This window comes from Dromiciops gliroides, chromosome 2 (assembly GCF_019393635.1).
Source record: "Dromiciops gliroides isolate mDroGli1 chromosome 2, mDroGli1.pri, whole genome shotgun sequence".
NCBI lineage: Eukaryota > Metazoa > Chordata > Mammalia > Microbiotheria > Microbiotheriidae > Dromiciops > Dromiciops gliroides.
Window position 1 is genome coordinate 51,754,725 of NC_057862.1, and position 14,755 is coordinate 51,769,479.

At 47.5% G+C, this 14,755-nt stretch overlaps 2 protein-coding genes across 2 annotated transcripts in view; one reads left to right on the top strand and one right to left on the bottom strand.

Moving 5' to 3' along the window:
• Nucleotides 1–1,524, top strand: part of CDH23 (cadherin related 23) — a 623,958-nt gene extending 622,434 nt beyond the window's left edge. Inside the window, exon 69 of the mRNA XM_043983602.1 lies at nucleotides 285–1,524. Within this exon, the coding sequence (XP_043839537.1) occupies nucleotides 285–611 (327 nt within the window). The 3' untranslated portion in view covers nucleotides 612–1,524. The remainder of the gene's footprint in view (nucleotides 1–284) is intronic.
• Nucleotides 1,525–2,388: 864 nt separating this feature from the next.
• The window catches only part of LOC122738260 (prosaposin-like), a 15,290-nt gene continuing 2,923 nt past the window's right edge, over nucleotides 2,389–14,755 (bottom strand). Inside the window, exons 2-9 of the mRNA XM_043980312.1 lie at nucleotides 9,753–9,824; nucleotides 8,473–8,595; nucleotides 7,269–7,364; nucleotides 6,620–6,803; nucleotides 6,194–6,351; nucleotides 5,746–5,826; nucleotides 5,091–5,201; nucleotides 2,389–2,545 (exon numbers count right to left, since the gene is read on the bottom strand). Coding sequence (XP_043836247.1) covers nucleotides 2,516–2,545; nucleotides 5,091–5,201; nucleotides 5,746–5,826; nucleotides 6,194–6,351; nucleotides 6,620–6,803; nucleotides 7,269–7,364; nucleotides 8,473–8,595; nucleotides 9,753–9,824 — 855 coding nt within the window. The 3' untranslated portion in view covers nucleotides 2,389–2,515. The remainder of the gene's footprint in view (nucleotides 2,546–5,090; nucleotides 5,202–5,745; nucleotides 5,827–6,193; nucleotides 6,352–6,619; nucleotides 6,804–7,268; nucleotides 7,365–8,472; nucleotides 8,596–9,752; nucleotides 9,825–14,755) is intronic.

Here is a 14,755-nt window from a genome sequence, read left to right on the forward strand (position 1 = left end):
AGAACAGAGACTGTCCTTTCTGCCTTCCGCCTTGGGTTGTTTTGAGAGTGTGGTATTTGGGGAGCTGGACTGTGTTGCTAACTTGTGTTCTTGGTGCTGAGGAAAGTAGGAAAAGAATGGGAGGCAGCGGTGGGGGCAGCAGTGGGGACGGGGAGAGCAGACACAGTGCTCCAGGGAAGATGTTGACCAGACCCTGCAAAGCTGGCTCAAGTGGCTGACTGAAGGAAGTGGCCCCTGCAGGGTGGGGAGGGGCTGACCAATAACCCCACGCCTGCCTCTTGCAGCTCATCCAAACGGAGCTAGAAGATGAGGTGGCCGAGCGTAGCCTGGGCCAGGGCAGCCTTCGCTTCCGCCACAAGCAGCCCATTGAACTTAAGGGGCCAGATGGAATCCACGTGGTGCACGGGAGCACGGGCACCCTCCTGGCCGCTGACCTCAACAGCCTCCCCGAGGACGATCAGAAGGTCCTGGGCCGGTCCCTGGAGACACTGACTGCCGAGGCTGGGGCGTACAACGAACGCAACGCCCGCACCGAGTCCGCCAAATCCACCCCCTTGCACAAGATGCGGGAGGTGATCATGGAGAGCCCACTGGAGATCACAGAGTTATGACTAGAAGTGGCATCGCTGGTGTGAGGGCATGAGGGCCCAGCCTGGGCAAGGGCAGGCGGCTCACAAGACTGCATGGAAGAGGTCACCCCAGAGCAGAGGGGCCAAGGCACCCTCCTTATCCTAGTCTTGGGGTGAGGGCCAAGGGGGGAGGAGGGGTCATGGCTCAGTCAGCCTAGAACAACCTCCCAGCCCCTCAGTAGTGACCTCTCCAGACTCTTTCCTTTTACCAGACGCTCATTCAGCATCTGATCTTTACATTCATAAAATTTGTTATTTTTTTAAGAAAACCAAACAGATCTATTAGCATCTATGGATGACATCAGGGGAGCTTGGCCCTGACTCCTGCGGGCCCAAGAGTTTAACAAACAACTTCTTTGAGGACAAGGACAAGGACAAGAAGCTCCAGGCCTTTGCTGCCCTCTCCTTAAACCCCACCCCACCCCCAGCCCAGCTCCGGTTTATCCATCCCCCTATTTGGGGAGGAAGCCGTTGGTTGGGCAAGGGGTATCCAAAGGAGGGGAAACAGTGATTGCCCTGAAAGCTGGTTTGACCTACCTACCTCCCCATCCTAGCACCTTAATCTTCGTTCAGAATCCCACTGCTTTTTAACCCATCCATGGATCCATGCCCATAATGGCAGCAGAGTCTGTCCCACTGTCCCAGCCCTGGAAGAGGAAGGGAGGCACAGACAGGACGGTCATTTTCTCCATTTTGCTGGCTCACCAAACACGTACAGCTAACCAAGCGAAACAACTGAGGTTCCCCAGGTTTTGAATGTCGAGTGTTTGTTGTGTAATTTTTAACAATTCCTTTATCCCTCTAACTGCCCCCACCTCACCTCAGTTTCATTTCTCAGTAGTCATTGTTGAAAGTTTTTGGAATGGTCTGTTTAAACAAAGGAACCGGAAATACACTCTGGATTTGGTAAATCTCACCTGTGTAGTCCTAGGTGGTGGGCAGAGGGATGGGGGTGGGGCAAAACCAAACCTTGGTCTCTTTGTTGACCTTCAGGAGCCTTTGGCTGCTGGGAGGTTGGAGAGGGGAGAGCTAGATAGGAACATAAAAGACTTTGGAAGTCACCCTTCTCTGGGCTGGGCTCTCTCTGCTTCCCTCTTCCAACCAAGGGGAAGATCTCCACATAGCTATGATGGATAAATTACCGCAAGCAAGTCTCTCATTTATCATAACTTTTATTGTGAATCATAGAAAGATTTAAGACAAAACAAAACAAAAAGTCATCAGTATTTAGTCTATTCCATAGTAGAGCAGGGAGCGCTATCACAAGGGAGCCTCACCTCTCTCACCCTCCCCTCCTCTTTCTGAGCCAACAGCAGCTTCCTCCAGTGAGGAGACTGGGACTCATCCACATTGTAAAAAAAAAAAAAAAAACATTTAAAAGGCCAAGAAGGGCTCTGAATTCTTGCACTTGATGACCAACTATGCCTTCCTTCTGCCCCTAATATAAGGCAACCAGTAGGTTAAAGGGACCTCTAACAGAGCAAGTGGCTCTAACAGCCTCAGTCTAGGACAGTTCTGAACACAACTAAGTGATTATAACTTTGATCTGGCCATCATTGGTGTTGGGTCTGAGTTTCTTCTGTCATCCCCGTGCACAGGCTCCTACTCCCTCCTACATCTCCACCATCCCACCAAACTCTAGTCCACGATGCAGGCATGCCACATCATTCATCTAGCAGAGGAGGAAAAAGCATGGTGACATGGCCAAGTATAGTGCCTCTCAAGCCCATGGCAATGATGGATGAATGGAACAAAAGGGATGGGATGGAGGAAGAAGAGAACATAGGCTCTTTTAGAAACAGGAAAAAAAATCAGATCTGTATGTTCCATTCCACCAGACACACAAGTAGAGAAGAAGTTGTCATTTCTCCAGTTTTCCTCTAATTTCATTCATTTTTCTTGCAATGCTCAACAGCCTAGGGGAAAGAGAGAGAGAGAGAGAGAGAGAGAGAGAGAGAGAGAGAGAGAGAGAGAGAGAGAAAGAATGAGAATATTAAGCTCTTCCAAAGGCAATCCCCCCAAACTATTTCCTTTTCCAAATTGAGCCCCAAGACTCACCACCAGGAGCTGCCCCCAACCCAGGCACTCATCTTTAGGCTGTGGTGGGGGTAAGAATGCCAGTAGTAAGTACTTAACAAATGCATGTTAACCAATTGGCTAATGATGCAGAAGATTTCAGAGTGGGTCTCCTTAACCCGTCCATGGATCCATGCCCATGATGGTGGCAGAGTCTGTCCCACTGTGTTGAATCCTAACAGTGGTGCCCCCAGAGTTGGAGATTGATGAGGTAAAAAGGTTGTAAGCAGTTTATACAGCGACTGGGGCAAGAAGCCTGGCATACACCTTTTTTTTTGCAGGGCAATGGGGGTTAAGTGACTTGCCCAGGGTCACACAGATTCACCTTTAATAAATGCTTGCTGATTTGACTATCAAGGGAAACAAGTGTCCAGCCTCAACTTCCTCTTTGAGAGAGGCAGGCAGTGCCCACAAGTGCCTGGAAAACATTTCCCCTGTTACCCTGCATGGTCTCCCTGGTATGGGGACATGAACCCCAGGGGAAGCCTAGCTCGGCCACTCAGTGACAGAAACCAAGTCTCAGCTACTTAGAGTAGGAGTTTCAAGAGGTCAAATGGTTAACTATGCAATGAAAACAGCTGACATTTGTCTATTGCTGGGGTCATGGACCCCTTGGACCATCTTGTGAAGGCTTCTATCAACCCTTCTCAGAATAATGGTCTTAATGTATGAAACACAAAGCATTGCAAAGGAAACCAGTTATATTGAAATAAAGCCATCAAAATATACTTTTTTTCAGGGCAATGAGGTTAAAGTGACTTGCCAAGAGTCACACAGCTAGTAAGTATCAAGTGTGTGAAGCTGAATTTGAACTCAGGTCCTCCTGAATCCAGGGCCAGTGCTTTATCCACTGTGCCACCTCGCTGTCCCAAAAATGTACTTTTTAAAAAAGTTAATAGACCCAGGTTAAGAAGCCAAGGCCTTGGCCTAATGCTGTCTTATTTACAAAGAACTTTATATGCTGTCCTTCCACATGATGCTTATAATACCCATGGGGGGGCACTTAGTAAAAATATGGACATTATCCTCATCTGCTAGATGGCATTCAGTCCTTGAAGGTGGCAAAGTGACTTGCCCCCAAACCCACAGAGAATAAGTAGAGCAGCCACAATTTGAACCCAGGTCCTCTGACTCAAAATCCAGGGTGATTTCTACAATGTCACTGTGAGCTGATTGTCACTAAACTCTAAACAAAGCAAAGGCTGAGCAGAGAGGAGAATCCATCCATTTTGCTGACACCCTCTGGGCCAAAAGACCCAAGGCTGATGAGCTACAAGCCTTTGCCAGCCTGCCATGACCAAGCCCTGGAGGAGGGAACTGAAGGAATCATGAGGGAGCACTAGATAAGAGGAGGGTTTCTAACCTAGTCCTGGAGAAGGGAAAGGGGTCTTGTCTCTACTTTCCTGACTTAGCCCCACAAGCAGAGCCAGTGAAAAAGCAGAAGCTGTGGCATGAGACCCGGTACTGTGAATTTCTTGAACTTGTCCATGTTTCCAAGGACCTTGCCAGGTCTTCCTTGGGACAGGATATTGGCCAGTGGAAGCATCCACACATCCCAAGTATGAACGGAGACTCTCTAGTCAGTGCTTCCATTGGCCCAATCCCAGACTCTCGAGGTCACCTCCCCAGAGCCAAGGAGAACGCTCACATTCCCCTTCTGTCCTAGAGTTAAGTCAAACAAAAGCTAAACCTTCCCCTCTAAACTCTACAGATAACCACAGATAGTTCTCTGCTTAGCCTCACTAAGCCCCACTGGTTTGGAAGGAAGCAAGCCCTACATCTAGATGAGTCCTGTTAAAGAATAGGTTCTGGACAGCCTTGGGGTCAAAGGTCAACCAATGCTTCCCAGGCAAAGACACTGACTTCAGAAAAGATGATTCACTTGTTAAAGTCTGCAGGGCCACCAGCAGCTGGAGCTGGCCACAATGGAAGCTAAAACACAACCCAAACAGACCCCATGCTGAAGGGAAACTCCATCTACCTGCTTCGAAGCCCCAAGAAACCCATGCCACATCAAACATTTATTTGCTGCCTCTTTGACCACTCTAACCCCCAAAGGAAGAAGCATGGCATGGGTGAAGAGTACTTGCCTTGGAGCCGGGAGACTGGGTTTCTCTTCCCTCTCTATATGAAATATCTCCCATGGGGGTAGGAGGCTAGATATCCCTCAGTCCACATCCCTGCTGGTTTCATGAGCTACTCTCCTCACAACTCCCCAGTGAGGGAAGTAGGGCAAGAACAAGACCAGAGGACCTAAGGTCTCCTAAATGAACAGCACTTTTCAACCTCCAAAAATCGATTAACAAATGAAAATCCCCACCATCCAGAGCTAACCTGGGGTTCCTAGAATTTGGGGTAAAGCTGAGGACAGTGGGAGGTACTTACATTGCACTGAGCTGCTGTCTCCATGTTCTTGCACCAGTAACTCGGGCCCCAAACACACTGCTCAGTTCCCAACGGGGGCTTAGAAGCTGCTTTGGGGCAAGCTCCAATTTTCTATATGGAGAGAAAGGGACATGAAAAAGCAGAATGAGATGGGCCCAGCTTCCCCCTCCCTCTCTACCTTCCTCCCACTTGGGATGAAGTGACCAAGTTCTAGGGAAAGGATGGTGCTTAGACCAAAGTTGTCTGGCTCCCTTGGGTCCCATGGGGGAGAGGGGGAGGGAGGGATTCTGCCTAGACCCCAGAGATGTCCAACTGGGCTGGGAGGAGGAAGGGGCTTTCTCCCACATGACACGAGGGCAATGATCCCACCCTGCTAGAAGGGGCTCATGGCCCACAATACTCTCAGCTCTCAGGAGGTGCCCATGGGCCCCAAGAACAGGTACCTCAGGGCAGCTCGGTGGCATAGTGGATAAAGCACCGGCCCTGGATTCAGGAGTGAGTACCTGAGTTCAAATCCGGCCTCAGACACTTGAAACTTACTAGCTGTGTGACCCTGGGCAAGTCACTTAACCCTCATTGCCCCACACAATAATAAAAAAAAAAAATTTAAGAAAAAAAAAAAAGAACAGGTACCTGATCACACTGGCATGCTTACCAGACACAGAGAATCAGGATTCAGCTCATCATGCAGGGCTGCTATCAGGACGGGCTCATACTGTTCCACAAACTCATCACACTGTTCAGCAGGACAAAGGGCAGCACTCAGACACCCACGTGGCCACACAGGAGACTCAAGGAGCCATCATGCTCTAAGCACCTTCCCAACATGCCCCAAACTAGCCCCTGGCCACCTCAGTGCTAAAGAGCTGTCCCATCTACTTCAGACCTCCCCAAACCTGTCACCTCCCTCCCAAGAGAATCTCAGGGTCTCCCTGCTCAATTCAGAGACCTGGCTACCTCTCCCACCCTTAGGAAGGAGTGCTCAAAGACCATTGGCTGATGGTTGAAAAACAAAACCCTCGATCTGATGAGGATGGAGGGAGATCATGCGTGAGCCCTGTGGGGCTCCCCGGCACCCAGGAGTCTTCCTGCCCAGGCATTACCTCATCCTTGTACACTCCAGGCAACATGCTACAAGCCTTCTCAAAGGCAGCAAGGATCATGGCTTTTGTGCTGTTCTTATCCAGGTTCTGGTCCAAATAACCATCGACCTTCTTGCAGACCTCACAGAAGACGCCGCTCTTAAGCCGGGCCACATTGACTGTAGAACAGAGAGGGATGTGGCGTGTGCAGTAACAGCCACATCCAAGATCATGAGCCCTGAACAAAAGGTCTACATGGGGGGCAGCTAGGTGGCACAGTGGATAGAGCACCGGCCCTGGATTCAGGAGGACCTGAGTTCAAATCCGGCCTCAGACACTTTATACTTAACTTACTAGCTGTGTGACCCTGGGCACTAAGTCACTTAACCCCAATTGCCTCACCAAAAAAAAAAAAAAAAGGTCTACATGGGTTTTTTCCTTCCTCACCTGAATGTGCTGGCCTTTCCCCTTGGCACATGTGAAGAGTCCCACACGCTGAGCCAGGATCAGACTCCTCTAAGAGCAGATGCAGAATATTCGGGCCATAGATGTCCACCAAATCTCGGCAGGTCTTAGCTAGGTTCCTGGGGATCAGTGAGCACACTTTCTCTGCTGCTTTAATCACATCTTCCTGTGTCCCAGGAGATAATGTAAGAGTGACTCAGGTTCTGGTGCTGTGCCTTGTAAGGGGTTGGGGTATTACAGAGAGATGGGAGAGGGAAGAAGGATAGGGAGAAGGGGCAAGAGGGCACCACACCCCTCTCTGTAGAGCCCTAAAGTTAAAACAGCTGATTGGATTTTAAGCATTTGCTAAAGTCCTGCCCTGTTGTAACAAATTTATTTTCCTCCTTTGTGGCTGTGAATCTGTGGCCTAAGAGGGCCTACCCTGGGTGCCTGGGGGCACAGGACTATCTTCAAGGAGCTAGAAAATAGCTTATTCATGAGGGCAAAGCCAGCAGGCGCATCTCATTCTCACACTGAAGCAACTTGGCTTGAAGGAAGGACAAGGGGCCCAGAGCGACCATACCCAGCCCCTTGTCTGGGCTCAGTAATGTTGGTGGATCATGGGAAGGGGCTGACCACTGAGCATACATACTATTGTCTGGTTGTTGTCCAGCAACTTGATGATCTCTTTGATGACATACTGGCACAGCTCACAAGTGGGACCAGCTCTCATCTGAACCAAGTTCTTCTGTGAAGAAGCACATGGGGACCTCAGGGTCAGTGGGAAGGCACCCCCTGCCTCGAGGCTCCTCCCAGCACACACTGCTCCAGACTCAGGGTTGTGCCCAAGTGCCTGTCACAGGCATGGGGAAGCAGAGGCACCGGGACACAGGATCCCACAACAGGAGAACGCTGAACTCAGACTCTACACCGGGGTCTCCTGATTCTGAACTTGGGGCCCCAAAGGCCTGGCTGCTGGTGCCATAAACATGCTCACTAGCCATGGGACCCAGGGGCCTCAGGCTTCTCATCTGTAGGATGGGGACAACACACACTCTACTTCTCCCAGCAGACAACGTGGAGCCCACGATGGCTGCCTACAGTTAGACAATACCTTTGCTTGGTCTCCCCAGGCCTGGGGCTGGGGAGATGGGAGCAGGAAGGGAGGGAGGGTTGGAGAAAGAGCAACCTGGATAAAGGTTGCCTAATTTTAGGCAAAGCCAACACATTTGGGAGACTGGGGAAGAGAAAGTAGATTTAATGGGCTGATCAGAACTTAGTCCTTCTCTATGGAGGCAGTGCAGAGAGCAGACTCATGGAGTCAGAGGACCTGGGTTCAAATCCCACCTCTGATGCTTAGTAATTGTATGACCTCAGGCAAGTCACTTCCCTTCTCTGGGCCTCAGTTTCCCCATCCAGCTCCACATCTATGATCCTGTGACTTCCCGGAGGTGTCATTCAGGGAATATTCACCACCTCATTCAGTTCCAGAGTGAGCCAGCCCACACCGGATGCTAAAACCTTAAGAAAAATAAACTAGGCGCTACAAAAGAGGCCCTGAGACCATGAAAGTCAAGCCAAGGGGGCCGGGCCTGTTCTCTGAGTGAACCTCCTCATCTAATCCAAGTTCTGTCCCCCAAGACCACTCCCTGAGGAGTTAGAGAAAAGCAAACTGGAGGGTGAGCTTTTCACAGAAGGCTTTGAGTTTGGCTGCTTGAGTTGGGCAAGTGAGTGTCTCAAGTTCATCTGTGTGTCTCAAATGAGTCAGTGAAGACCTGCTCCCATCTCTGAGCTGTCCTTACTGCTCCAGAAAGACCCAACAGGCAATGGGTAGAAGGAACAGGGATCTAGCTTACCTCCACCAGCTCCGGTGCAGGGATCTCATTGCTGGCAGCCACATGAGCTGGGACCAGGGCCTGCAGAGGCATTTCCTTCCCTGTGTCACAGAAACCAGTATATTCACACATCCCCTTGGATTCCTGTAGAGAAGCAGGATGGGGAATGGGCTCTGGGAAAGGCCAGCACACACCCCAACAAATGTACACACCACTGCCTCCCCCACGGCCCACAGGTCTCTCACAAATGGGAACTGCCCCAAGGTGGAAGCACTGGGGTAGCAAAGAGGTGAAACAAAGGTCTGCTCTGGGGACACATTGGTCGAGGAAACACTGTCAATATTGGTGAAAACCACCTTTGGGAACTTAAGTCCCACTTTGGGCTTCTTCTTGTCCATGTTTTACTGAGGGACTTATAGTACCACTGCTTACCCTGTTAACCCATTCTATGGGCTTAATTCAACTGGAAGGCCCCATCCAAAGATATTCTCTGTCCTCAAGATTTTGGAGGTAAGGTACGAGTTATTACCCCCACTGATCTTGTGCATCAACATGCATTTATTAAGCACTTACTGTGTGCTAGGGACAAGTTCAGGAGATACACAGAAAGAGCAAAAATAGTTCTTGTCCTCAAGAAGCTTACATTCTAATGGGGAGATGGCATGTGTATAAACAGAGAATGAATGGAAGGTGACCTTAGAGGACAAGGCATCGGCAGCTGGGGGGACTGAGAAAGGCCTCCTATAGAAGAAGGAGCCCTTGGGCTGAATCCTGAAGGAACTACTGCCCCTCTCTGCCCTGGAATGGAGACCAGGTCCCCAGCTTGGTTGTGACCAGCCAATCAATGCCAGCAGCACTCACCACCAGCAAAGAATCCCCCATAATCTTTTGTCCAGCCCCCTCATTGTCTGTGAGCTGAAAGCTCCAGAAGTCACTGTAGCAGATCCAGTTGCACCGCCCCCCCACCAAGGCCTGCTGCTGGCTTGTACCAGGCAGGGGCTCAGGGCCTCACTGCTAGCTTTCCAGGATATGGCCTACTCTGCACCGTACTCCCCCCTTGCCCCAGGGAGATAGACCTTTCCCACCAACCTTCTAAGTTGTCTTGGGCTAGAATGTTATTTCACCCCATGCTTTTGGTTCACCCCACATGTTGGTTTTGCGACTCCAGAATGCATTTTGAGGCATTATTTTTAAATTGTTTGGAGGGGAACTTGGGAGAGGTTGGGTGAGCCCCTGCCTTTAGTCCACCATCTTGGCTCCTGCCTCATCAGCTCTTGCTACAAAATCAACATCCTACTTACTTCTGGACCATTTTCCACCCAGCTGCCAATTATCATCATCAAATTTATACAAGCTTCACAGGCGAAAGATTTCTGAAAGGGAAAGGATAAGTGACTTCTAAAATGTTTAACAAAGCATTGAACAAAGTTTAGTACTGCCATTTTTACCTTCATGTTAAACTTTGGGGCGCTTTGCCCCGCAAATACACACAAATGTACCCAGCCCTATTTCACACATTTATTAGTGTGGCTTCTACCCTTTTTGACAATTAACTACCTGTATGCCATACCGCACAACTCACAAAGCTACCACTGTGATCTATTGTGCTGCCTTAGCCACAAATATTACTGCTTGACACGACTGCTGTTTTAGACAGAATTTTCCCACAATCCTCCCCCTTGGCTGCCATCTCCCAAGCCCCTGGAGTCGTGCCCTGCTCTTGGGACTAGCGAAAGGACTGGTTTTGATTCACAAGCTCACCCCTTACTTCTGTGGACTTGAAGGAGGGAGGAGAGAAAGAAACAGAAACAACAGGAACGGGGTGGACTGTGATGAGGTGAAATGAAAGCCATGGAGGCCCTGTCCCCATGGGAAAATATATAGGAGGTCACTAGTGGGCAACTTTGAAGCCAAGGTGTTGTGGAAAAACCATGCATGAAGCATGTGGAAGCAGATTCTATGCTGCTAAAACTTGTTTGGGCTGCCAAATGAGACTGGTGAGCCCTGATTTTTTTCTCCTTTTTTTTCCCCTCTCTTTCTCTCTCCCAAGAGGGTGAATGCATGTTGTTGTTCAGTCATTTTTTTAATTATTCATTTATTTATTTTGTTTTTTCTCAATTACATATACAGATATTTTTGAGGTCCAAATTTTCCTCCCACCGTCCCTTCCCTCCCCCTTCCTGAAGCCAGTAAGCAATTTGATATAGGTTATACATTACAATCATGTTAAACTTATTTCCACATTAATCAGAACAAAAGGAAAGAAAAAATGCAAGAAAAAACAAACAAGAACAATTTTTTTTAAAAAGCAACAACAAAAGTGAAGATAGTATGCTTCAGTCTGCATTCAAACTCCATAGTTCTTTTTCTGAATATGGAGAGCATTTTCTACCATAAGTCTTTTGGCGTTATCTTGGATCATTGCATGGCTGGAAAGAGCCAAGTCCTGTTCAATCATTTTTCAGTCATATCCTACTCTTCATTAACCCATTTGGGGTTTTCGTGGCAAAGTTACTGCAGTGGGGGCAGCTAGGTGGCACAGTGGATAGAGCACTGACCCTGGATTCAGGAGGACCTGAGTTCAAATCCAGCCTCAGACACTTGACACTAGCTGTGTGACCCTCAGCAAGTCACTTAACCCCAATTGTCTCACAAAAAAAAAAAAGTTACTGCAGTGGTTTGTCAATTCCTTCTCCCACTCATTTTACAGATGAGGAAACTAAGGCAAACAGGGCTAAGTGACTTACCTAGAGGGGGCAGCTAGGTGGCACAGTAGATAAAGCACCAGCCTTGGATTCAGGAGGACCTGAGTTCAAATCCAAGCTCAGACACTTGACACTTGCTAACTGTGTGACCCTGGGCAAGTCACTTAACCCTCATCACTCCACAAAAAAAAAAATAAATAAATAAGCAAATAAGCAAACAAATAAATAAATAAGTAACTTGCCCAGAGTTACACAGTTTGTAAGTGTCTGGGGCCAGATTTAAACAGAAGCAGAGAAAGTGAGCCTTCCTGAGTCCAGGTCCAGCCCTCTAGCTATCCACTTTGCCACCTAACTGCCTGTGAATATACAACATACTTCTTTCTTTCTTTCTTTCTTTCTTTCTTTCTTTCTTTCTTTCTTTCTTTCTTTCTTTCTTTGTGGGGCAATGCGGGTTAAGTGACTTGCCCAGGGTCACACAGCTAGTAAGTGTCAAATGTCTGAGGCCGGACTTGAACTCAGGTACTCCTGAATCCAGGGCCAGTGCTTTATCCACTGCACCACCTAGCCACCCTAACATGCTTATTTCTTAAGAGTTTGTTTACCGTTTTTGTTTATTCTTTTAAAGTTTACTTTGTCTTAATAAGCCAGTAAACAATCAAAACCTTTTGATCAACAAATTGATAAACTGGATATGCTATTGTTTCAATGGGATATTAAGTGGGGAGATAAGAAACAGGTTAGAGAGAGATTTTAAACTGCTATATTCGCCAGAGTAAGATTTCTGACTGGGGGCTCAAAGCTAAAAAGAGTTATTAATGTATTTCTTTCTACCACATCCTAGAGTGGAGAGACTACACTCACCAGGGCTTCTCTGGGCATATGAATCAGTAAGCTGGGCTGGGCTAGCCCAGAGGCATGCATCTACCATTATCATAGCCTGGTTTGAAAGGATAATTTTCCTTTTAGTCTTCAGAAAGTAAAAACCCAAGAGGTGACTAAAAAAGTCAGTTTCCAAGTGGAAGAGCAGACAAGCTCATGAAAAACAGGGAAGGGGATGGAGTAAGAGTCACTGACACATTCATAGCCCTCCCTGCCTGCTCACAAATTTAGCCAACGGCCTTCACCTCTGCTGTCCTTTCCATATACTCCCCAGAAGGGGTTTATGATATAGTAGGAGAGTTTGGGTATTTATATCAATGACTCATACAAGGCAGATGTGGATGAGGTGTTCATGAGGACCAGCACCTTTGGTGTGAGGGTTTGCCAAGCCCTTTTCAGGGCTGCTCATCCACCTTTGGTGCCCCCCTGATTCACCCAAATCTCACCTGTGACTCCAAGAAGCTGTAGTGTGTACAGTGGCCACACCCTAGTAAAACTGTCTTTGCAGACAGGTTAAACCAGGTTGCGGGTAACCAACAGACCTAAAACCAATCAGTGAGTTAGAGGAATGTCTACCCCAAGCATGTGAAGACTTTCCCTGGTATAATGGGCGGATGAGAACAATTTGTTTCAACAGCCATGAAGGCGGCTGAAGCAGGCTTGGTCAGGCATCAAAGACACCAAGGTCAGCCACTGCATCCTAAGCCATCACCAGTCATCTTGACTTTTGTTCCAACAAAGGATTTTGATGACTCAGGAAAAGAGAATGAGGCCGATGACTTTGCACAACTCCAGCTCACCTAAATTCAATCAATGAGCAAATCATCGCCCATAATGTCAACATCAAGAAGTTGTTTTCTGTGGCTCTTGTAATCTACATTTGATTATAAACACTTCAGTTTCTTCATCTGGAAAATAAGACTTAGCCTGGATCATATCAAAGGTCCTTTTCCACTCTAACTTCCATGATTCAACAGTAAAGATTGTCCTTTTTTAAAAATTTTTTCAGAGCCAAATAATAGAATTCATTACTCTCACTCTGAAGACAGGTTTCAAGGTATCACCTAAGACTTGGGGTCAGTCAGTCAATAAGCATGTATTCACCACCCACCATAGCCAGACACTGGGCTAAGCACCAGAGGGACAAAGAAGGAAAAATGACAGTAGTCCCTACCCTCAAGGAGCTTATAATCTAATAAGGGAGGGAACATGCAAATAACTATATACAAGCTTTGTTGTTAGACATTTTGGTCGTGCACTACTCTTTGTGGCCCCATTTGGGGTTTTCTTGGCAAAGATGCTGGAGTGGTTTGCCATTTCCTTCTCCAGCTCATTTTACACATGAGGAAACTGAGGCAAACAGGGTAAAGTGACTTGCCTGGGGTCACAGGACTAATAAGTGTCTGAGCCTAGGTTTGAACTCAGGTCTTCCTCAATCCAGGCCCAGTACTCTGTGCACTGCACCATCTCACTGCCCCCAACAAACAAGCTATAGAGAAGATAAATAGGAAATGATCAACAGAAGGAAAGCCCAACTATCATCCCCACCATGGCTGTGGGACTTCCATGAGGAAGAAGAAGAGGAGGAGTTCTTCAGAAGCTCTTCCAAGGGGGCAGCTAGAGGATGTAAAGCACCAGCCCTGGATTCAGAAGTACCTGAGTTCAAATCCGGCCTCAGACACTTGACACTTACTAGCTGTGTTACCCTGGGCAAGTCACTTAACCGTCATTGCCCTGGAAAAAAGAAGAAGAAGCTCTTCCAATTCTCAGTTTTAGGGTCTAAGTGTGCTTCAAATAGGGACAAGTTTATGTGGGGCTGCGCTGAACTAAACATATATTATCTCTGTGAACACTGCTAATTTACAGAGAACCTAACAACAGATGTCCACTTTTACTCTCCAATTAGGAATTTGAGTCCCACAGGAAGAGACAGAGGCATCACTGTATTTCTGTTCACCACATCTGAAGTCTTGAATGGTAAATCCCTCACTTGGTTGGTGGATCTCACCAACTTCTCCATTTGGAAGTATCTGGAAATAAGAATCTTCTAGCCAGCTTTGAGGCCAACGGAGCTCCTTTATACCAAGGAATCCAGCCTGGGTGGTAAGAATTAAAGGATGTGCAAGTATCTAGGGAGCTGTTTCCTTTCTCTAAATAGGTTTACTATACAATGATGCTCATTCCTCTCCAACCCACTGGATTTTTATCTGGGAATCATAATTTACTTGACACATTTGATGGGATTGGAGTTTTACACACTCATGCTAGAAAAAGTCACTTAGGGCCCTCTAGAGGTAGGTGATATAATAATAATAACAATGACAACAATAATAGCTAACATTTATCTAGTGCTTGCTATGGGACAGCTAAGGGGTACACTGGATAGAGCACTGGGCCTAGACTCAGGAAGACTCATCTTCCTGAGTTCAAATCTGGCCTCAGACACTTACTAGCTAGGTGACCCTGGGCAAGTCACTTCACCCTGTTTGCCTCAGTTTCCCCATTTGTAAAATGAGCTGGAGAAGGAAATGGCAAACCAATCTAGTAACTTTGCCAAGAAAACCCCAAATGGGGTCAGATAGGGTCAGACACAACTCAACAACTATACATACATACATACACAAACACACACATATATGTATACGTGTGTGTATATATATATATAATACATATACAGTTTTTACATATTATCTCCCCAACTAGAAAAGTCAAAAAAAAAA